The sequence below is a fragment of the Pongo pygmaeus genome, chromosome 3, assembly GCF_028885625.2.
Source record: "Pongo pygmaeus isolate AG05252 chromosome 3, NHGRI_mPonPyg2-v2.0_pri, whole genome shotgun sequence".
NCBI classification, from domain to species: domain Eukaryota; kingdom Metazoa; phylum Chordata; class Mammalia; order Primates; family Hominidae; genus Pongo; species Pongo pygmaeus.
In genome coordinates, this window is record NC_072376.2 from 189,418,160 (window position 1) to 189,442,448 (window position 24,289).

The 24,289-nt window shown below is 34.1% G+C and overlaps 1 protein-coding gene and 1 non-coding gene across 7 annotated transcripts in view; both read left to right on the plus strand.

Annotated features, from left to right (window-relative positions):
* Positions 1-24,289, plus strand: part of WDR17 (WD repeat domain 17) — a 119,263-nt gene that overhangs the window by 15,609 nt on the left and 79,365 nt on the right. For 2 of the 6 annotated variants that reach the window (XM_063664296.1, XM_063664297.1), the window contains exon 2: positions 14,519-14,641. The exons of the other annotated variants lie outside the window; for them this stretch is intronic. In XM_063664296.1, coding sequence (XP_063520366.1) covers positions 14,576-14,641 — 66 coding nt within the window. In that variant the 5' untranslated portion in view covers positions 14,519-14,575. The remainder of the gene's footprint in view (positions 1-14,518; positions 14,642-24,289) is intronic. 6 annotated transcript variants of the gene reach the window in all.
* LOC129035968 (small nucleolar RNA SNORA51) lies at positions 16,206-16,337 on the plus strand. Its single transcript, XR_008502443.1, has one exon. It is a non-coding gene; the product is annotated as a small nucleolar RNA SNORA51 (small nucleolar RNA).

Below are 24,289 nucleotides of genomic sequence, written 5' to 3' on the forward strand. Positions count from 1 at the left end.
GTAAACAGCCTTTCCTCCCTGAGATCAATGTAATTCCACCTGTACCAAAAGAATGTGGGACTCTATTGGCAGGGAAAGAGATGAGTGAGAATGGTTGTTGGTAGATTAGACAGCATATGTGCCTGCTGTGTGTCTAGCTCTTCTGCTGGAAGTTTCTTGAAGCAGCTTTTTTTTTTTTTCTGCTTTGTTTACTTCTTGTTTATCTTTGTATCTTTAATAACTGGCTTTAGTTCCTGGCCATGATTTATACTATTTGCCAAAATGAATGAAATAAAATGATGCAACAGATATATACGGATTAATTTTTTTCACTAAATAATATGTGATATTAATGAGATAGAAACATAGGCAAATAATACATTTGGTAAGGCAAAATGACACCAGTTCTGCTTATTGTATTACTATAGACAGTAATGACTGAATTTTAATAACCATGTATACTCGGGGTGATGAAACATGGTAATTATATTTAAAGACAAGAAATTAAGAAGGCTTTAATTGACATTATTGACTAATTGAGAATTCCACTTTGTAAAATATGATTTGAAAATAGGCAACCTAAGAGTCGACCTGAGGTTTGGCTGCATAACGGAGACATGCAGCATTACAGTGGCTTAAAAGTCCAGGTTTTCCAGGATTGAGACGTCTTCCAGTTCCTGTTCTACTATTCTTTGGTATAACCCTTGTCCTTATGATCCAAGATATTTGCTAATGTGCCAGCCTTCCTTTCCAGGTTCCAAATGGAAGAAAAAGGGTGAGCTGAAAATGGTATGCCTTTTCTCTTAATGCAAACAATAAATCCCAATGCTTTTTATTTTCAAAAATTTGTGGAAATATAGTGTGTAAGATACTTTCCATTTTAAAAATTATTTTCTCCAATGTTAGATTCATCTGGATTTTTCAAAATGCTTTTCATGGGATATTTTTAATTTATTTACTTTAAGTCTTAGGAAATAGCAAAGATGAAGATGAATTTTAGGCAGGGAAATATAGGCTTATCCAAAAATATACATACTTTTGAACAGCTTATTATAATTTTTCTGCTGCATCAAGCCACTTTCATAAAAAAGTAAAATGTTTTTCTTTGAATTTTAATAAAGACTGCATTTATATTTCTTAGAAATAGAGTGTACTTAAACTGTTTGATAGATTTTCTTAGAAAGCCAAATTATATTAAATAGCAATTAACTTAGAAGTCTATTTTTTCCTCTAAAAATTAATAATATTTTATTCATGAGGCGCTGTGGCATATGTGGGACATTTTAGACTTGTTATATTACCCTAATGCAAGTGATTTTTTAATGTTTAGACTAGAACAATTAGGGATTCTGGCTAGGAATTTTCGTTAAATTTTCAGGAGATGGGGGCTGAGTAATTCATTAAAAAGAACTCATTGACTATGATGATTATGATTCATACTACACAGAGGCAATTCTTCCCTTAGGTTGTTTTTATTTTTGTTTTTAAGCATAAATAGAACATTATCAGCACTCACTACCACCACCAAGGATACCACTAACAGAATAGGTAAATATTGTACGTTTTTGTGCTTTGTATTCATGGAATACAATAGTATTTTTATATCTGGCTTCTTTCATTATTTGTGAGTTTCATCTGTAGGGTTGCATGTAGTTGTTACTTATTCTCATTATTATAAACTTTTCCACACAGTATGAATATACTGTATTTATCATTGTACTATTAAAGTATACTTGAGCAGTTTATACTTTATAAATAGAAATACTGTGAATATTCTAATACATGTCTTTTGATGAACATTACCCATTGCTGTTGGCTATACACTTAGGAGTGGAAATGCTGGTCACAGGGTATGTATTTGTTCGGCGTTAGAGGATTCGGCCAATGAGTTGTCCAAAGCATTTGCTCCAGTTTACATTCTCCTGAGCAGTATATGAGTTTCAGTTACTCTGCATTGTCGCCAATCTGTGGTATTGTGCATTTTAGTCCTTCTGTTGGGAGTATAGCAGTATCTCTTTGCAGGTTTACTTTGTATTTCCCTTATGACTAGTGTTATTGAGCAACTTTTTATATGCTACTTAGTTATCTGGATGATCCAGGTTCTGAATTTATCTTCCCTTTTGTCCATTTTTCTATTGGTTTGCCAGTCTGTTTTTTTTTGGTTGTAAGTGTCCTTTGTTGAACATAGGTGCCATAAACATTTTCTCCCTTGCCTTTCACACTTTTAACAATGTCTTGATGAATGCAAGTGTTTTAGTCTGTTTTGTGTTGCTATAAAGGAATGCCCAAGGCTAAGTAATCTATAAAGAAAAAAGATTTATTAACCTCATGATTCTAATGTCTGGAAAAGTTCAAGATTGAGCATTTGGTTAGGGTCTCAGGCTGCCTCCACTCATGGCAGAAGGTGAAAGGGAACTGGTGTGTGCAAAGAACACACAGCAAGAAAGGCAGCAAGGAGCTGGGAGTGCCAGGGTCTTTTTAACAACCAGCTTTCCTGGGAGCTAGAGTGAGAACTCACCCTTTTCCTGAGAGAAGGCATTAATGTATTCATAAGAGAGCTGCCCCCATGATACAAACACCTTTCCATTACATTCATCACACCTCCAACATTGTGATCAAATTTCAACATGAGGTTTGAGGGAAGACAAACATCCAAATTATAGCAATAAGTTTGTAACCATAATATTGTCCTATATGTGAATGTTTTCCCTTGTGATTGGCATTTTTTGTGTCCTATTTAATGAGTCTTTTCCTATCCCTAAGATAAGATGTTATCGTTAGTTTTCTTTTAAAGCTTTAATACTTTACTTTTGTATTTACTTTTATAATCATCCTCTCTTTTTAAAATTAAGTTAGCTTACTGTCGAGATTTTATATATATATTTTATATATATATATATATATATACACACATACTTATATTTCCATAAGGGTATTCAATTATGCAGACTCATTTACTGAAAAGTCTGTTCTGTGCCCCACTGAATTATCACCTTTGCCATAAATCACTTAACGGTATATGAAGAGATCTATCCTGGACTCATGCTGTTCCATTAGTCAGTTTGTGTATCTTTGCATCACCACCACCCTGTTTTAATTATAATAGCTTTATAATAGATAGTATAACATTAGGCTTGTTCATACAAAACCTCAGTCTTTTTCAAGACTTTCTTGGCTATTCTTGGGCATTTACATTTTCATATGCATTTTAGAATTTGCTTGGCACTTTTCATACATAAAAAAAAATCTGCTAGGATTTTTGATTAGGATTGAATTAAATCTGAAGATTAATTTTGAGAGAATTTACGTTTTCACAACATTTGATCTTCTAATTCATTAACTCGATGTATCTTTACTTTTTTGTTTAAGATTTTTATGTTTAATTTATGAGAGACATTGCTGTGTAGTTCCCTTCTTACACGTCTTTTTCAGGTTTGGGGAAGATATAAAGAAGTGAGAAGTGATTCCTTTTACTATATTCTCAAAGAGTTTGTGTAACATTTCTTTTTGAACTATTTTAAAGAATTCTCCAGTGAAATGATCTGGGCCTGGAAGATTATGTGTGGGAAAAGTTTCACATGTAGACTTATATTCATACTCAGGCTAAATAGATTTTCTCATTCTTCTATCAACTTTGGTAACTTGTATTTCTTTTTGAAGAATGTGTCCATTCATCCAAGTTATCCAGTATATTGGTGTGAAGGTGGATATAGTATTCTTATTTTTTTATGTCAGTAAGTTCTATAGTGATGTATTTTTTTATTCCTGATAAGGATCTGATATGGGTATTTGTGCTTTTTCTGTATTTTTCTTGATCAATCCTTCTGCGAGTCGATCTAAGGGAAGCTGTTTGGTTTAGATGATTTCCTCTACTGAATGTTTGTAAACTATTTCGTTGCTTTCACCTCTTTTTGGAATGATTTCCTTTGCTACATTTTTTGAGCTTGATTTGCTTTTCTTTTTTCAGTTTTTAAAGATAGAAACTTAAATCTTTGACTTTTCTTCCTTCTCCCTTTCTACTAGAAAAAAGTGAAATATAATTGATGCTATAATCCTCCCCCACTCAAGCATTGATCTAGCTGCAACCCACAAATTTCTATGTTTAGACTTTGCTATTTAGTGCTAAATATTTTCTAACTTCCATTTTTATTTCTTTTCTGATTCCAAGATTATTTAGAAATGCATTCTTTAATTTCTAGATAGTTGTAGATTTTGTAGTTTTATTTATTGATTTCAGACTTAATTCTATCCTGATTTTAAAATATACTCTGAATGATTTCAGTGTTTTAAAGTTTGGTTAAATTTTCTTTATGGCTCTGCACACGGTTTATTTTTGTAAGTAGCCCATGTTTATTTGAAAAGAATGTGAATTCTATCATTATTGGGTACAGTATCATATATGTGTCAGTTGAGTCCTTTTCTGTATGTTGTTCAGATCCTATGGGGTTTTATCTGTTTATTCTATCAGGTATTGAGATTTGTTACTTAAAATCTCCCATTATGAGTGTAGATTTACATAGTTTTCCTTTAATTGTGTCATTCTTTTTTTTTGTCATTCTTGCTTTATATAATTGAAAACTATGTATGTCATTTGGATGCAACCAGTTTTAGGATTATTATACATTTCAGTCTCAGTGTCACCTTTATCTTTAAGCAATGTTCCTTTCTTTTTGGTAATATTTCTTTCCTTAAAATCTATTTTATCTTTGATTTACATACGATCTTTCTTTTGGTTAATATTTGTATAGTTTATCATTTTCTGATCTTTGACTTTCAACCATTCTGTAACCTTTTATTAAAGTGTGCCCCATGTAAAGAGTTGAATTTTTTAATGTAGATGCTAATTTTATTTTGATTTGTAATTTTATTTTCTCTTATTCAATATATAACTGTTATAATTTTATTTATATATACAAAGTTTTTCTCATTTACAATTTTTGTTTTCTGATTTACAATTTTTAATTAATTATACTTTCCTTCAATTAACTTGCTAATAGTATGTTTATTTACTGTTCTTTTTTGTAATTACCCTGGAGGTTCCAGCATGTAAATTTGACTCATTATGGTTTAATACAAATGATTACTTTTACCTCTTCTTTAATACTAATACTAACTCCATTTATCCTGCTGTCTTTTGTGTTACTGTTTTCATATAATTTAGTGCTACAAATATTTTAAATTTCATAAGACATTACAGTGTTCATTTTATATAGTTAATATTTATTTATATTTAACTACGTATTTTCCCTTTCTGATGATCTTCAATATTTCTAACATTTTCATGTTTCTTATCCTTCTACCTAAAGAAATCCCTTACATTTTTTTTTCTAGAATGGGTCTCCTAGCAATGAATTTACTAGGTTTTGTTTGTATGAAAACTTACAATGAAAACGTTCATATTCTTCCATTTTTAAATAATACGTTTACTGAATTTTTAGTTATCTTTTCCTCAGCACTTTAAAACGTAATTTCTTTGCATTCTCACTTCCATTATTTCTGTTGATCTTTGACTGTAACATGACCATTTTTAAGATTTAATATTTTCTTTTTGTGGTTTTTGGCATTTTAGTGTGATGTGCATAGATAAGGTATCGTTTTAACTTACCCTGCTTGGAGCTTGGTAGCTTCAGAAATCTTAGTTTTAAAATCAGTTTCAGAAATTTCTCATTCTTTGTCTCTCTTTGGTTTCACTATATTATCCCTTTCCTCTCCTTCTTATACTACTCTTACATACATGTTTAACTTTTCAGCATACCTTATCTGTCTCTTATGCTTTGTTCTGTTTCTCTTTTTCTCTATGCATTGATTTTGGCCTATACCATTTATTTATGTTCCACTGCACTAATAGTGACTTTTGGGGTATCCAGTCAACTAATAAACTCATCCATTGAGATATAAATTTCAGCTATTGTGTTTCTCAGTTTTAGAGTATAATATTCATTTCATTTTTATTTTAATCAATTAATTTTTTTTTTTGAGATGGAATCTGTGTCACCCAGGCTGAATTGCAGCGGCGCGATCTCGGCTCACTGCAACCTTTGCCTCCCAGGTTCAAGCAATTCTTGTGCCTCAGCCTTTTGAGTAGCTGGGACTACAGGTATGTACCACTACACCCAGCTAATTTTTATATTTTTCGTAGAGACAGGGTTTCACCATGTTGGCCAATCTGGTCTCAAACTCTTGGCCTCAAGTGATCTGCCCTCCTTGGCTTCCCAAAGTGCTGCGATTATAGGCGTGAGCCACCATCCCTGGCATTTATTTTTATATATTTTTGTATATTCCAATTATCTGGTAAATATACTTCCTTTTTCAACTATTTTACTTTATTTGTTACTGCACGTTAAAGATAGTATATGGCCTAAGCTAAAGAGAAGCATAGTATATACTTTGTCACTAAAAACTTCAAACTCAGCCAGGAGGGTACTGTGATGCATGTTTGTAATCCCAGCTACTTAATGACTGAAGTGGGAGGACTGCTTGAGCCCAAAAGTTTGAGGCCAGTCTGGGCAACATAGTGAGACCCTATCTCTTTAAAAAAAATTTCAAACTGGAATCACTAATAATTGGAGAGTGTTGTCAGCTGCACTATTTTTTCTTGTTGTTAAAGGGTGAGCTTGGAATGTCTGATCAAAGTATGAAATACTGAAGCAGAAATATTTTTCTATGTAGATTTCTTCAGGCCTTTCAGAACATGATAGTGGAGATCTGCTCAAGTACACATTTTCTGTGGTAATAGTAAGAATTAAGGACGTAGAGGACCTGCTATAGATGTGACATGAACAGGCTGAGATCATTATGGCAAAGTCAATACATTTCCTGTTGGTATTTCTTTGGATCCCAAACACATTTCCTTGATCTAATCCATCTTCAGCTTATTTAGAAAGACTTCTGTTTTTATTCCTGCCCCATTATGGGGACTATTTATTTTTTGTTTCTGCGTTCTTCATCTGCTTGTCCCTGACATTGCTTCTAACAATACTTGTGGATTAGAGAAGAATTTGTACTATATCCCAGAGATAGATTTAAGTTGATGTGTCCTGAAATATTGATGGTTGGGGTTGGTGGACAGAAAACTCTAATGGAAAAGTGAAAAGGAGAAATGAAATTGCCCAAGTGAAGTTAGAAAATATAATCTAATTACACTGTATCTCTATGTGGACATGTTAATTTCTGCATTTTCCCCTTTTAATTTTGTTAATATTAGAAAGCACTGCTGTGGATTTTTAGTATGTAATTTCTTTTTATTTAGATTATATACCTGAAAGCAGAAATTATAATCTAATGTTTTATAGCAGCAAAATATACTCATTAGCATAATTAGCGTAAAATAAACGTTGTAAACTCCCTAGAAATCTCCCTCAGGGCTTCTTTTAGTTACAGTTTCTGTCCACCCCCCCCAAAACTCTTTCACAACTTCTAATAACACAGAATTAATTTCACTTATTTTAACTTACTATAAATGGAATCATGCAATATGTATCCTTTTATGTTTGACTTTTGATTATCATAGTTCATTCTAATTATTTTATAGTACACTAATGTAGTATTATACTACAATTTTGATCCCCAGTTTATGAGAGTCTGGTTCTTAGCAAAGATTTGTGGGTCTCTCCTATACCCCTAAACCCCTTTCTGTGGCAGCCAGTCTCTGCTTTGTATGTATGAGTGTTGAGTGTTGTATATGTGAGTGTTGAGTAAGAGAGCTTTTTTTGCATTTCCTCAAACAGTGGCAGATCTATGTCTTGTTTTTGGACAGAACTGGGGACTAAGTTTTTTCCCAACCTGCTCCCTAGGGTATGACAGCTTTTGCTTCTTCGCTTTTCCTAGAACTGGTGATTTTTCCCTGGTTCCTAGGGTCAGAAAGGAGAGTTTTCTATCCCTCCTCAGAGACAAATGAGGTTTGCTTTCACTCCTTCTCCATTGTTCCTGGAAATGAAGGTGTTCCATTTATATATAAGTGGAAACAAGCATAACTCGGAATTTCTGTATTTTTGCCTGCCTGGTCATTATTTTACTAAATGCTGATAATTTAATGTTATCTTCCTCCAGAGCGAATATAGTTTTGCTTATGGAGGATATTAGAGTAGGGCAGTGCTATAGATTGGATGTTTATCCCTGAAAAATCCATGTTGAAATTTGATCCCCCATGTTGCAGTTAGGGTATAATGAGGTGTTTGGATCATGGAGGCAGATCCCTCATGAATTGTTTGGTGTCATCCTTGCACTAATGAGCAAATTCTTGCTCTATTAGTTCCTATTAGAGCTGGTAGTTTAAAAAAAAAAAAAAAAAGTCTGGCATCTCCTTCCCCTTTTCTTGCTCCTTCTCTCTTTCCACGTCATCTCTGCACACACCAGCTCCTCTTCCCCTCTGCAATCAGTGGAAGTAATCTGAGGCCCTAACCAGATGCAAATTCCGGTGTCATGCTTCCTGTACAGCCTGTAGAACCATGAGCCAAATAAACCTCTTTTCTTTATAAATTACCCAGCCTTATAGCAAGACAAACAGACGAAGACAGGCAGGTCACATTATTCTAGTCATTAAATGAATTTACCCAAGTTGAGCTTCAGGCTTTGTGAGAAATGGTCTATTTCCATTTCTTCCTTATTATTAAGATATAGGCCCATATGGTCCTCACTGAAAAGACATCGTTATCACCCAATGCCAAGACCAGCTTGGTCAGGGAGACCCTAGCGGTACTAGAGGAATTAAAGACACATACACAGAAATATAGAGTGTGGAGTGGGAAATCAGGGGTCTCACAGCCTTCAGAGCTGAGAGCCTCGAATGGAGATTTACCCACATATTTATTGACAGCAAGCCAGTGATAAGCATTGTTTCTATAGATTATAGATTAACTAAAAGTATTCCTTATGGGAAAAAAGCGATGGGCCGAAATAAAGGGATGGGCTCTGGCTAGTTATCTGCAGCAGGAGCATGTCCTTAAGGCACAGATTGCTCGTGCTTTTGCTTGTGGTTTAAGAATGCCTTAAGCAGTTTTCCGCCGTGGGTGGGCCAGGTGTTCCTTGCCCTCATGCCGGTAAACAACAGCCTTCCAGCGTGGGCGTCATGGCCATCACAAGCATGTCACAGTGCTGCAGAGATTTTGTTTATGGCCAGTTTTGAGGCTAGTTTATGGCCAGATTTGGGGGCCTATCCTCAGCAACCTAATAGATATTTACAGAACATTTTATCCAACAGCTGCAGAATAGACATTTTTCTCCCCAACACATGCATCATTTATAAGGGGAGACCATATGTTAGGCCACAAAATGTCTTAAAAAATTCAAAAAAGTTGAAATCGTATGAAATATCTTTTCTGGTCACAGTGGAATAAAACTAGAAATTAGTAACAAGAAAAATTTTGGAAACTCTACAAACACATGGATATTAAACAATATGCTCCTGAATGACTGGTGGGTTAATGGATAAATTAAAGAAATTGAAAATTTTTTGAGGCAAATGAAAATGGAAAAACAACATACCAAAACCTATGGGATATATCAAAAGCAGTATTAAGAGAAACATTTACAGCGATAAATGCCTACCTACATCAAAAAAGTGGAAAAACTTGAAATAAACAAACTAATGATGCATCTTAAAGAACTATAAAAGCAAGAGCAAACCAAACCCAGAATTAGTAGAAGAAGTAATACATATCAGAGCAGAAATAAATGAAATTGAAACAAGTACAAAAGATCAATGAAGTGAAAAGTTGGTTTTCAGAAAAGATAAATAAAATCAACAAACTGTAAGCCAGACTAATAATAAAAAAGACCTAAATAAATTCAGAGATGAAAATAGAGATATTACAACTGATACTACAGAAATTCAAAGGTTCATTAAAAATACTATTAGCAATTACATGCCAATAAATCAGAAAACCTAAAAGAAAAGGACACACAACCTACAGAGATTAAACCATGAAGAAATCCAAAACCTGAATAGACCAATAGCAAGTAATGATATCAAAATGATAATAAAAAGTCTCCCATCAAGGAACAGTTCAGGGCACAATGGCTTTACTGCTGAATTTTACCAAACATTTAAAGAAAAACCAGTACCAAATTTACTCAAATTATTCTGTAAAATAGAGGAGGAAAGAATACTTCCAAACCCATTCTTTGAGGCCAGTATTACCCTAATACCAAAACCATACAAAGACACAACAAAAAAAGAAAATTAAAGGCCAGTGTTTCTGATGAATATTGATGCAAAAATATTCAACAAAATACTAGCAGACTGAATTCAACAGCATATTAAAAAAAGACCATTCATCAAGACCAAGTGGGATTTATCCCAGGGATGCAAGGATGGTTCAACATATGCAAATCAAATTATACATCATGTCAACAGGATGAAGGACAAAAACCATATGATCATTTCAATTGATGCTGAAAAAGCATTTAGAAAATTCAGCATTCCTTCATGATAAAAACCTTCAAAAAACTGGGTGTAGGAGGAACATAACATGACACAATAAAAGCCATATACATACTGAATGGGAAAAAACTGAAAGCCTTTCCTCAAGATCTGGAACAATACAAGGATGCCCATTTTTACTATTGTTATTCAACTTAGTTTTGGAAATCCTAGCTAGAGCAATCAGACAGGAGAAAGGGATAAACGGCATCCAAGTTGGAACAAAAGAAATCAAATTATCCTTGTTTGCAGAGGATATGGTCTTATATTTAGGAAAATCTAAAGACTCCACCAAGAAAAAATAGAACTGATAAATTCAGTAAAGTCACAGAATGCAAAATCAACATACAAAAATAAGCAGCATTTCTATATGCCAACGTGAACAATCTGAAAAGGAAATCAAGGCTTGATGTGGTGGCTCACATCTGTAATCTCAGCACTTTGGGAGGGTGAGGTGGGTGGATCACTAGAGGTCAGGAGTTCAAGACCAGCCTGGCCAACATGGCAAAAAGCCGTCTCTACTAAAAATACAAAAATTAGCCGGGTGTGGTGGCGCACGCCTGCGGTCCCAGCTACTTTGGTGGTTGAGGCATGAGAATCGCTTGAACCCGGGAGGCAGAGGTTGCAGTGAGCCCAGATTGTGCCACTGCACTCCAGCCTGGGTGACAGAGTGAAATTGTGTCTCAAAATAAAAAAGAAAGAAAAGAAAAGAAATCAAGAATGTAGTCCCATTAATAACAGCTTCAAATAAAATAAAATACTTGGGAATAAACTTAACCAAAGAAGTGAAAGAGTCTATAATGAAAACTATAAAACATTGATGAAACTGAAGAGGACACAAAATGGAAAGATCTTCCATGTTCAAAGATTGGAAGAATCAATATTGTTAAAATGTCTGTACTACCCAAAACAATCTACACATTCAGTGCAATCCCCATCAAAATACCAATGACACTGTTCACAGAAATAGAAATAATAGTCCTGAAATGTATATGGAACCACAAAAGACCCAAAATAGCCAAAAGTCATCTTGTGAAAAAAATGGAGAAATCACAGACTACTTGTGTGCTTGACCATTCAATGCCTGCAATAAGTTTTCTGACAATGAAAACTACTTTACTTCATTTTCTATTTTATTTAAATTAGTGATGTTTAATATTTTATTTTTTTCATTTATTTCTATCACCAATTTTAATAGGTAGTAAGGATTTTCTGGCTAAAATAAGTTAAATGGTGATTTTAATGAAATATCAATTTGACTCGTGGACATAGATACAGGGATGCGAAGATGTGTAATAAATTTCCTCAAAAGTTTCTTCTTATCTCAGTTACTGCTGAGTGATCATGACATGCTTCCCCTCTGAAGTCAGCTAAAGGTTTCAACTCTGCACCCCAGGGAGGGGTGAGAGTTAAAACCCATTTACCATTCTTATACTAAATGAACCAGATCCCACCTATTCTCATATAATCAAAATACCTGGAGTACAACAAAAAAAGTATTTTTTATGCAAGATAACATTTAATCTGAGATTACATAATGTGAAATATCCTGCTTTTCTTATTCCTTGCAAATATAATAAATAGTGCTCATGGAAAAGTATCAGGACATAAGAAATAAGAACTACTATATGCTCTATGAATAAGGTATTTTATTTACACTGGATTTATAATAGTACAATAAAGACACACTTGGTGATGGCATGATGACAAAGAACTTTTACTCATTCAAGTTTTATTTTACTCTTGAAAAAACACCAAAAACAATTTCTTAAGTGATTTTGTTTAGCTGCTTCCCCACAAGGAATTGGATAGTAATCCCATTTTACTTAGATACATTTCGTTAGATCTTTTCCAAGTTTCAGTAATATATGCCTTCAGTTCATGTGAACTGTCACTAGGTGACCAACTTTCATAGCACTGCATGTGCCAATTCACTCAACATTCATTTTGTATCTTCTATACAAAAATGATTAAGGCTTGGTCTTTTGGGGAACTCACAATTTATATCTACACAAATAATCACTATCTAATACCTACAAATATAGATATGAAGGAGCACAGACAAGAGATTTGAGGATTTGAGAAAGAAAGTCTTCAAAAGACGGAGACATTTAATTTGAGTCTTGAAAAACTTGCAAGAGCTCACTACTCGCAGGAAAAGGTGAAAGGGGCAGCCTGGGCAAGACATTTAAAAGCTTCCAGGCAAAAAGCCTTGAAAACATAGAAGGACAACATATATTTCGGAAATACATTGAAAGCAGAGAACAGTAAGTAAACTATTGCATTAGTTTGTACAGTACACAATGAAAGGTTTCATTAAAAGTAGTGGCGTTAGTAATGAAGATAAGGGCCTTCTGAATAGACTTTTTCAAAGTATTTGATAAGACTTGGTGATCAAATGTAGTAGTAGGAGGAGATGAGGTTGATGGAATAATCAAAGATGACTTGATATTTCATCTCAGGTTACTATCTAGAATATAATGATACTCATTGAAATGGAGAATGTAAGAGAAAGAATATTTGGGGTGGTAGAGAGGAAAACCTTACTTGAAAGAGATACATTAGGTTTTAAATATGTTAATATTGAGATTATCAGGTAAAGGGCTGAGAGATCTAGATTCAGCAGGTAGCTCGAAATGGAGTTTAGGAGCTTGGTATGGCCTGTAGGTTGTGTTATGAGAGACACACTGGAATCACTGAAGCAGAGACAAGGTTGGTAGAGTTGTTGGGCCAGTACTAGGTAAAAAAAGTTCAAGGTAGGGTAAAAAAAGCTGATGGCAGGACTTAGATAAAGAATTGCAACTCAAAATACAATAAGCCAGAGACAACAATGAAGAGAGGACAGATCCAGAGGATAGGATAAGGTAGGTGATTAAAAACCTGAGCAGATAGGCAGGAACAAGGGGCTTTGTGGAAACTAAAAGAGCAGGGCAGAATAGCCAAGGTAACGGATTCAAGGAAGTCATCGAAATGTAAACAAATTAAGCAAGAGATTTTGCCAGTCCTGGAGCTTATTGCAGAAGCAAGAACCTATTCCCAAGCATTTTGACTTGAGGCTTCACTCAGATATTATTGAAAATACTTCTAAAGAGTAAGGAATCACAGTAGAGATAAGGCTGTTCTCAAGTAGCTGCAGTGATAATTATATTTCATACAAGTGTATCTTCCTATGCCAGAACAAAAGCTTTCTTACTTTTTGGATATTGAAGAATGAAACACTCAAATTACAAAAATTGTAATTTCCCCCCTCCCCTACCTTCCTTCTTTCTTTTCGTTTGTTGCTTAATACTCTTTTTGTTACTTTACTCATTTTCTCTTTTTCTCTTCCCTTCCTCCCTTCTTTCCTCACTTCCTACCGTCCATCCTTCAACCGTTTGTCCTTCCTTCCTTTATTTTGTCTCTGTTGAAGAAAAGATCACTTAGAACCTGTTTTATGTTGAGTTAAGCATCTAAACATTATAGAGGATATTTTGAAGTCCAAATATTCTCCAGTGTAGGAAGAAATATCTTACTCATCATGGCTAGTAAATATTTCCTTCTAAAAATGAGTAAAACTAAAATTAAATTACATTCATGTGATTTTGACTCTGTTGAACATATTGGCACTGTATTAAATGGTGTCTTTAAACTTTTTGACGCAGTTAGGTGGTTAGCAATTAACTTAAACGTAAAATGATTTAACTCTCAACTATGGAGCTGGAAGCAAACAGAAATATAGGATTGGTTTTGTCATTGTATACCTTTTAACTTAGAAAGCTTCAGTTCCTGAGGTTGAAAATGTAAATCATTTTCTGCTGCCCGTTTTGTGATTTTTATGGATACCTTATTTTTAACTTGGTAACTTTTAGAAATCATTGACCTGTTTCTTATAAAAGTTGAATCTAAGATTGTTTTTTAAGAATGTAAACAGAAAGGTTAATAAAATATTTGATAATAGCATTCTCTGGTACTATCCAACATTATTATCGATTTTTTTCTTATTTTCTTATTTACTTGTAAATAATTAAAATTGTTTCAGCTGAAATATTTGTGCAGTTCTAGCCTTTTGTACTGAACATCATTTCACAAGGGAGATTTTGGTAAATCTTGTTTTGTTGAAACACATTGTTGTTACTTTAGGTGCTGACTATTCTGATGCCGAGTTTCCAATTGCCTTGATTAAAGTAGAAACATTCTATGGCTTGGATGACTTACATTTCAAATTGGTTTGAGCAAGATGATTGGTATGAAGGACTACAAAGAGTAAGATATATTTATTTGTAATTACGATTTCCTGTGATTTTTTTTCTGCTTTGCTTCTCATATAGTTCTACTTCTGTGTAATTTATATTGTGGACATTTTCACATTGCAAAGTTCTGAGTGTGAATAAGACATTTATTTGCTAGTTTTAAAGCAAAAGTAAGAATATAATAAGGGTAATTATATATTGAAGAAAGGGCATTTTTTTCTATCCTAATTTCAGATGAGTTCTTAATGTTTTCAAATTCTCTTAGGCTTTAAATATAAAATAACATTTTATATATTGAGATTAATATATGAAAATAGCAATAATTTCAAGCAAGTCTTTCCCATAAAGAAAATCATTTAATGAAACAGAAGATCAATGTATGCTGATACTATTTATTAAACAAATATTTTAAAAGGAAATGAAAACAATTCTGAAGAAGAGTGCCATGTTGCATCTGATAAATTTTTAGGCACTTAATTATGTTTGAAAATAAACTGCATTGTTAGTGTGGCAACATTTGCATAGTGTTTTGAAAATAGTATTCTAACCTATTATTACAATAATAGAAAAAAAGCTATTTAAAATATACCTTGTCAAATGGATTTAGTCTAGAATAATATATGATTTCTCTTCGATTATTTTCACTTTTTAAATTTCTTGATTATTTAAATGAAGACAATTTGTGTATTTTTATTTTATTAATTAGTGGGACAAAAAAACCAGACTATGTGCAGTTTTACTAGATTTTTCACCACTGTTATTCAAGGGCATAGGCTGCCAAAGATATACAGTACTTTGTTTTTCTTTCTTTTTCTTGAGATTCCTATCCTAAGCACATTAATTACAGATATTTTCTCAGTATTACTTCTTTTTAATTATAAATCCTCACCAGTTTAAAGCCTTTTGGACTTTTTTTTCAGATACTTTTTTTATAAGCTGTGAAAAAATCTGGTAAACATCTCTGGAGCCAGTAAATATCTGACTCTGAAGAATCATACTCATATTGTAAATCCTAAAGCATTCTTCAGAAAAGGAGTTGAGAGTTAATGAGAAGTTTTCCATCCTGAGTTTCAATTTCAGGTATAAATGATGGAAATACTTCAGCTTATGAGTTTAATAGTAATACTTCAAGCCCCACTTACACACACACACACACACACACACACACACACACACACACACACACAATGCCAGTATCCTTGTTTGTATTGTGTGCAGGAATGGGAACTGATTTTAAGAAAAAATCTTTTTAATGAAATGTGTTTCCTTTAAAATGACTTTAGAGCAGCTCATGGAGATTATGAGAATTCAAAATCTTTCCCTTCTTGCCCCTTATACTACTATGGGCCTTTATAAATGAATGCCTGGTTTTGAAACATATTAAAAGTGTAGCTGTTGTTAAAATATAGAAATAGAGTGACCCTAAAATTACTCTATTATTGTGAGTTTGAGCTCCTTCTGGCTTAAGTATTGACCAGCTCTCATACATATGTAGATGAAAATGAAAGATCCTATTCGGAATGAAAAAAATTGACACATGAATATTGACCTTAATTTCTTTCAAAAATCCAGCTTATGCCCTCGTGGTGCTTACCACAGGCTGTGTTCTTACACTGACTGTATAGAAAGAGAAGGTAGAATAAACCTACCCCATATGCACTTCAGCCCAGGACCTGTGCCTGGTCTGTATTGTGAATGCGGAAACATAGAATTGAAAAAAATTCAGCGTATTATTTTTTATGTTATTTGTATATGCATATATTTTATATATAATAAGCATTCAGCATAGCAGATCTTTAAAGTTGTTTTTTAAAATGTTCACAAGAAGAGATAAGTTGTGTTTTTGAGTTAAAAATTGTAAATTAGAAATGTAATGTTTGGAAAGTCACATACAAGTGTGAATTTGATCTTTAGAGCACTAAGTTGACATTGGTATTTTGACATAATTAGTATTTATGGCATGTGACTATGTTTATACAAACACATATATATGAACTTTTAGTTTTATAATTTTTGTTATGATTATTTTATATAATAATAATCTTACATATTTAAAACCAAGCTTTATTACCTATGCCAAACTAATGTAGATGTATCCTTATCACTTTTTTTATTCACTTTGCGAAAAGCATCTTCACCATCTATTCCCTATTGAACCTAAGAGTAGATTTAGTATGATTATTTGTGTGTGTGTGTGTGTGTGTGTGATTCATATGGTATGAGATTGAAACCAAAAATAGAGTTTCAGTTAAAAAAATAATATCATTGCAAGGGCTATAGTTGCCAGACTACTGATGCTGCCAGTTCTATGTGGGATGACACAATGCTCAGGGTTTCTTCCTGAATCCATTATAAATCTGCATTATTCAGTGAGCTACAGTGTTTAGTACTTCATTGGCAAAGTGTGTGTGTTGTTCCTGGGCCAAAAAGACTGTATTTTCTGAAGCAACAAATCTTTGAAATAGACATGAAAATTCTTGAGTGGTTCACATATTAATGAAACATTCTAAAGTAAGGGTATTAAAGGCTTTGTAAAACATTTATCTGCAATATATTACCTGTCACAATTAAATATGTTTATTTACCTTTATATGTGACATATTTTGTAGGATTTATATTTAAAATATAAATATATATTTTGAAATGGACCTTCAGTGGACCATTTTCTGTTTTTAGTAATGCAGAATCATGAACTGAGTAACAATTCATGCTGACTACAAAGATAACAAAAGGTTCTGGACATTTTGTTTCATCTCCTTGGCAACTGTAGATATAATTTAATGAAGACTGCATAATTATTACATATCTTTTTTAGTCCTTTTGCAAAAAAAATCTAGAAATTCACATATTAGACTTTGCTTGAATATGTAATTCAGATTTTAAATGTAATAATATATATTCAATAGTATATGATATGCTTTTTATCTTTTATTTAGAATCATAGATTTTTAAAAATATCTATTTTGTTTTGAAATAGCTATTTTGTTTTGTCCTATTTATTATTTTAATATCTGGTTTAGCAAGTTATTTGACTCTGAATTTTAAAAGGATTTAAGTTGTTGGTTTGTAAGACCTGTAAAAGCTATTTAAGAACAAAGGTACACCAAATTTTATGTCAACATAGAAATGCTTGTATTATCTAATTTTGGAAACTAAAAAATAATAAATCAAGATATACTCTGAGTTAAAGTCCAAATGTATTGGCATAAATTTAGAAGTTTATTTTTGTTTTTAATAAATAAGCAGAGAAACTGCTGGTTTCTAGTTCAGTATGTAAGCAGCTTAGAAGTTGCTACTCCATTTTAGCCAATAAAAAATTGAACGCATTGAAAAATCAACAACTCTTCCTAGATCCACCTGAAAAGTAAGGGCACAAGGCAAATCACTGCCCTCAAAATTATTGAGATAGAAATGCAGTTACAGAGAATCACAACTTACCAGAGCAGAAATGAATTAGCAGAAACCAACCTGGGCATCACTGCCAGAGTAAGAAAATCTGAACTGTAGCTGATAAATTGATGGAAGCACAATATGCTCAAGACTGAGAGTTAAAAACTTCATGGGAACCCAGTAATGGGGGTGGCAGGGGATCTTTTGTAAGTTTTACTTCCAGGAGCTCTAATCGGGTGCTCACAGTGAATATTAGAGAAGAATATCCTCTTGCTTCCAGCAGGGGGAAGGGAAAAGAAACCACTTAAATTACACTAGAGCATTCTGTTCTTTATTTTTAACCAACTTTTAAAATAATTTGTGTAAAATTATGGAGTACAAGTACAGTTTTGTTACATGCATAGATTGCATAGTGATCAAATCAGGGCTTTTAGGGTATCCATCACCTGAATAATGTACATTGTACCATTCAGTAATTTCTCATCATCCATCCCCTCCCACTCCTTCACACTTTGGAGTGTCCCTTGTCTAACATTCCACTTTTGCGTCCACGTGTACACATTTTTTTTACTACCCAGTTATGAATGAGAACATGTGATATGTGACTCTCTGTGCATGGCTTGTTTCACTTAAGATAATGACCTCCAGCTCCATGCATGTTGCTGCAAAATACATGATTTTTAATGGCTGAATAGTATTCCACTGTGTATATATATGCCACATTTTCATTATCTGATCATCTGTTGATAGACACTTAAGTTGACTCTATAGCTTTGCTATTGCAAATAGTGCTGCAGTAAACATATGAGTGCAGGTATCTTTTTGCTATAATGATCTATTTCCCTTCGGGTAGATACACAGTAGGAGGATTACTGGATCATATAAAGCTCTAATTTTAGTTATTTGTGAAATCTCTTACTGTTTTCCATAGAAGGTGTATTAATTTTCATTCCCACCAACAGTGTATGAATTCTCTTTTCCCCATATCCTCACCAACATCTATTATTTCTGTCTTTTTAGTAACAGGCACTCTGAGTGGTGGAAGATTATATCTCATTGTGGTTTTAATTTGCATTTCTCTGATGATCAGTGATGTTGAGCATTTTTTCATATACCTCTTGGCTATTTGTATGTCTTCTTTAGAAAAATGTCTACTCATGTCCTTTGCCCACTTTTTAATGGGATTATTTGTATTTTTGCTGTCGTCGAGTTGTTCGGTTTCTTTGTATATTCTGGATATTAGTCCCCTGTTGGATGAATAGTTTGCAGATATTTCTCCTATTCTGCAGGTTGTGTGTTCTCTCTGTTTATTTCTTTGGTTGTGCAGGAGCTCTTTAGTTTAATTAAGTCCCATTTATCTATTTTTGTTTTTGTTGCCTGTGCTTTTGAGGTCATAGTATACATACCTTGCCTAGATGAATGTCCGTAAGAGTTTCCCCTAGGTTTTCTTCTAGTATTTTTATAGTTTCTGATCTTGCATTTAAGTGTTTAGTACATCTTGAATTGTTTTTTTTTTAATATGGTGGTAGATATGGATCTAGTTTTATTCTCCTGTATATGGATGTCTAATTTTTCCAGCACTATTTATTGAAAAGGGTATCCTTTTCTCACTCTGTGTTCTTGTTGGCCTTCTTAAAGATCAATTCACTGTAGGTATGTGGCTTTATTTCTGGAATCTCTATTCTCTTCCATTGAGCTATATGTCTATTTTTTATACCAGTACCATGCTGTTTTGGTTACCATAGTCTTGTAATATAATTTGAAGTCAAGTAATGCATTGCCTCCAGCTTTATTCCTTTGGCTTTGGATTGCATTGGCTATTAGTGCTCTTGTTTGGTTCTATATGAATTTTATTTATTTATTTATTTATTTATTTATTTATTTTTTATTATTATACTTTAGGTTTTAGGGTACATGTGCACAATGTGCAGGTTAGTTACATCTGTATACATGTGCCATGCTGGTGCGCTGCACCCACTAACTCGTCATCTAGCATTAGGTATATCTCCCAATGCTATCCCTCCACCCTCGCCCCACCCCACAACAGTCCCCAGAGTGTGATGTTCCCCTTCCTGTGTCCATGTGTTCTCATTGTTCAATTCCCACCTATGAGTGAGAATATGCGGTGTTTGGTTTTTTGTTCTTGCGATAGTTTACCGAGAATGATGATTTCCAATTTCATCCATGTCCCTACAAAGGACATGAACTCATCCTTTTTTATGGCTGCATAGTATTCCATGGTGTATATGTGCCACATTTTCTTAATCCAGTCTATCATTGTTGGACATTTGGGTTGGTTCCAAGTCTTTGCTATTGTGAATAATGCCGCAATAAACATACGTGTGCATGTGTCTTTATAGCAGCATGATTTATAATCCTTTGGGTATATACCCAGTAATGGGATGGCTGGGTCAAATGGTATTTCTAGTTCTAGATTCCTGAGGAATCGCCACACTGACTTCCACAATGGTTGAACTAGTTTACAGTCCCACCAACAGTGTCAAAGTGTTCCTATTTCTCCACATCCTCTCCAGCACCTGTTGTTTCCTGACTTTTTAATGATTGCCGTTCTAACTGGTGTGAGATGGTATCTCACTGTGGTTTTGATTTGCATTTCTCTGATGGCCAGTGATGATGAGCATTTTTTCATGTGTCTTTTGGCTGCATAAATGTCTTCTTTTGAGAAGTGTCTGTTCATGTCCTTCGCCCACTTTTTGATGGGGTTGTTTGTTTTTTCTTGTAAATTTGTTTGAGTTCATTGTAGATTCTGGATATTAGCCCTTTGTCAGATGAACAGGTTGTGAAAATTTTCTCCCATTTTGTAGTATGCCTGTTCACTCTGATGGTAGTTTCTTTTGCTGTGCAGAAGCTCTTGAGTTTAATTAGATCCCATTTGTCAATTTTGGCTTTTGTTGCCATTGCTTTTGGTGTTTTAGACATGAAGTCCTTGCCCATGCCTATGTCCTGAATGGTAATGCCTAGGTTTTCTTCTAGAGTTTTTATGGTTTTAGGTCTAACATTTAAGTCTTTAATCCATCTTGAATTAATTTTTGTATAAGGTGTAAGGAAGGGATCCAGTTTCAGCTTTCTACATATGGCTAGCCAGTTTTCCCAGCACCATTTATTAAATAGGGAATCCTTTCCCCATTTCTTGTTTTTCTCAGGTTTGTCAAAGATCAGATAGTTGTAGATATGCGGCATTATTTCTGAGGGCTCTGTTCTGTTCCATTGATCTATATCTCTGTTTTGGTACCAATACCATGCTGGTAATTAGGCAGGAGAAGGAAATGATGGGTATTCAATTAGGAAAAGAGGAAGTCAAATTGTCCCTGTTTGCAGACGACATGATTGTATATCTAGAAAACCCCATTGTCTCAGCCCAAAATCTCCTTAAGCTGATAAGCAGCTTCAGCAAGGTCTCAGGATACAAAATCAATGTACAAAAATCACAAGCGTTCTTATACACCAACAACAGACAAACAGAGAGCCAAATCATGAGTGAACTCCCATTCACAATTGCTTCAAAGAGAATAAAATACCTAGGAATCCAACTTACAAGGGACGTGAAGGACCTCTTCAAGGAGAACTACAAACCACTGCTCAAGGAAATAAAAGAGGATACAAACAAATGGAAGAACATTCCATGCTCATGGGTAGGAATAATCAATATCGTGAAAATGGCCATACTGCCCAAGGTAATTTACAGATTCAATGCCATCCCCATCAAGCTACCAATGACTTTCTTCACAGAATTGGAAAAAACTACTTTAAAGTTCATATGGAACCAAAAAAGAGCCCGCATCGCCAAGTCAATCCTAAGCCAAAAGAACAAAGCTGGAGGCATCACACTACCTGACTTCAAACTATACTATATGAATTTTAAGATTGTGGCATTCTGTTCTTAAGACCTACCCTCAAGAGAACCTGTTTGTCCAGAGCGTAACCCTCTGGGGTTTTAGAAGAGCCTTACCTACCTGGGAGAAGGAAAATACCCAACATCAGCCCGCTTCAGCCATCCTGTCCCACCTAAGCAGGGCTGGGGGGACTGAGAAGCACTGATCATGGGCACATGACTGAGACCTAATCATAGGACTTTAGAATGCTCACTCTACCCCCATATCTTACCACTACATTATTAAAGGCCTATTTACAGCACTTTCTTTTATGTAGTTCATCATGTGCACCTCACAAACATTTACATGATAAACAAAAAGGCAAAAATATACAGTTTGAAGAGACAGATAAAGCATCAGAACCAGAGTCAGATATGACAGAAATGTTGGTATTATCAGACAAGGAATTTAAAAAACTACAATTAATTTGCTAATAGCTTTAATGGTAAAAGTAGACAACATGCATGAATGGATTGAAGGAGAACAAAGTTGGATAACTAACACTACCCAACTTAAAGACTTACTATATAGCTCCAATAAAAAAGACAGCCGTGGTGTCTGCAAAAGGATAGACAGATAGATCAATGGAACAGAATAGAGAGCTTAGAAATAGATCCACATAAATATACTCAACTGATATTTGATAAAGGAGCAAAGGCAATACAGTGAAACAAAGATAGTCTTTTCAACAAATGAGGCTGGAATAACTGTTAAAAAAAAAAAGAATCTAGACACAGGCCTTATATATTTTACAAAAATTAACCCAAAATGCAGCATAGGACTACATGTAAAATGCAAAACTATAAAACTCATAGAAGGTAACATAAGAGAAAACCTGGATGACTGTGGGTTTGGCTAGCACTTTTTAGATACAAAAGATATGTTTTACGAAAGAAATAATTGATAAGCTGGACTTTATTAAAATGAAAATCTTCAGTTTTTACAATATCAACAGAATAAGAAGGCAAGCCACAGAATGGAAGAAAATATTTGCAAAAGACACATCTGCTAAAGATCTGTTATCCAAAATATACAAATAATTCATATAACTCAGTAACTAGAAGATTGAACAACCTGGTTTTAAAGTGGGCAAAGGAGCTGAACAGATACCTCATCAAAGAATGTATATACATGACCAGTGAGCATGTGAAAAGATGTTCAACATTATTTGTCTTTGGGAATTGCAAATTAAATCAATTAGATACCATACACATCTATTAGAATGGCTAATATCCAAACACCGGATGCTGGCAAGGATGTGGAGCAACAGGAACTCTCATTTCTGATGGGAATACAAAATGACACAGATCTTATGGAAGACAGTTTGATGGGTTCTTACAAAGCTAAACATATTCTTACTATATGAGCCAGCAGTTGTGTTCCTTGGTATTTATCTAAATGAATTAAAAAGCTGTGTCCACACAAAAAGCTGCACATGGATGTTTATAGCAGCTTTAAGCATAATTGCTAAAACACAGAAGCAACAAGTATGTCCTTCAGTAGACTGGTGGATAAATAAACTGTGCTACATCTGGATAAATAAATATTATTCTGCACTAAAAAGCAATGAGCCATTAAGCCATGAAAGGCACTAGAAATTTCTCTCCCCACCTAGACAACAATTGCACTGGTACAGTCTGTCTCATGTAATTATTTTGTAATACCAGAATCTATGAAGGCTTGCAACTTCCAGGGGAAGGCCTGGAGGATAAATTGAAGTTAGTAAGTTTTAGTTCTCAGCACAGTGGCAGCTACTCATCCCTCACCTCAAGCCCCAGGGCAGACAACTGAGCATATATCCCAAAAGTATCTTGCAAGCAGCTTATGTGAACCAGGGTGGAAAAAAAGCACTCTGTCCTTTATATATCAGTGATCTACTGCTTCTGATCACAGAAGTGCAGACAAAGAGGCAGGCAGCCATTGTTATTGCACCTACCTCCGTTGTTACAAGCTCCTCCCCCTACAGCTGAAGTGATTTCGAGGGGACTTAAAGGGCTGAATCACTGAATTTTTTTCTTTTTACCCTATTGGGAGCCAGCCATTAAAGCCTATGCAATTAAAAGCAACTGCCTATACAAAGAAAATTAGGAAGTTACTGTGCATGAACAGAGAAAGACACAGGTTCAGAATAACCCTGAGAAGTCCTTATGTTTATACCTGAGGATGATCCTTGGCACAGAGACAGCCCACAACAATTGAAAACAAAAACTAAAAACAGAAACAGCAAGTACTGAGGAAGGAGACTCTGATTTCCAGTTACCATATAACTAGATTCAAGTGTCCAGTGTTCAACAAAAAGCCACAAGTCCTAAAAAGAAACAGAAAATTATGGCTCTTTCAGTGGAAAAAAAAATAAACAGATGCTTTCTGAAAAAGAC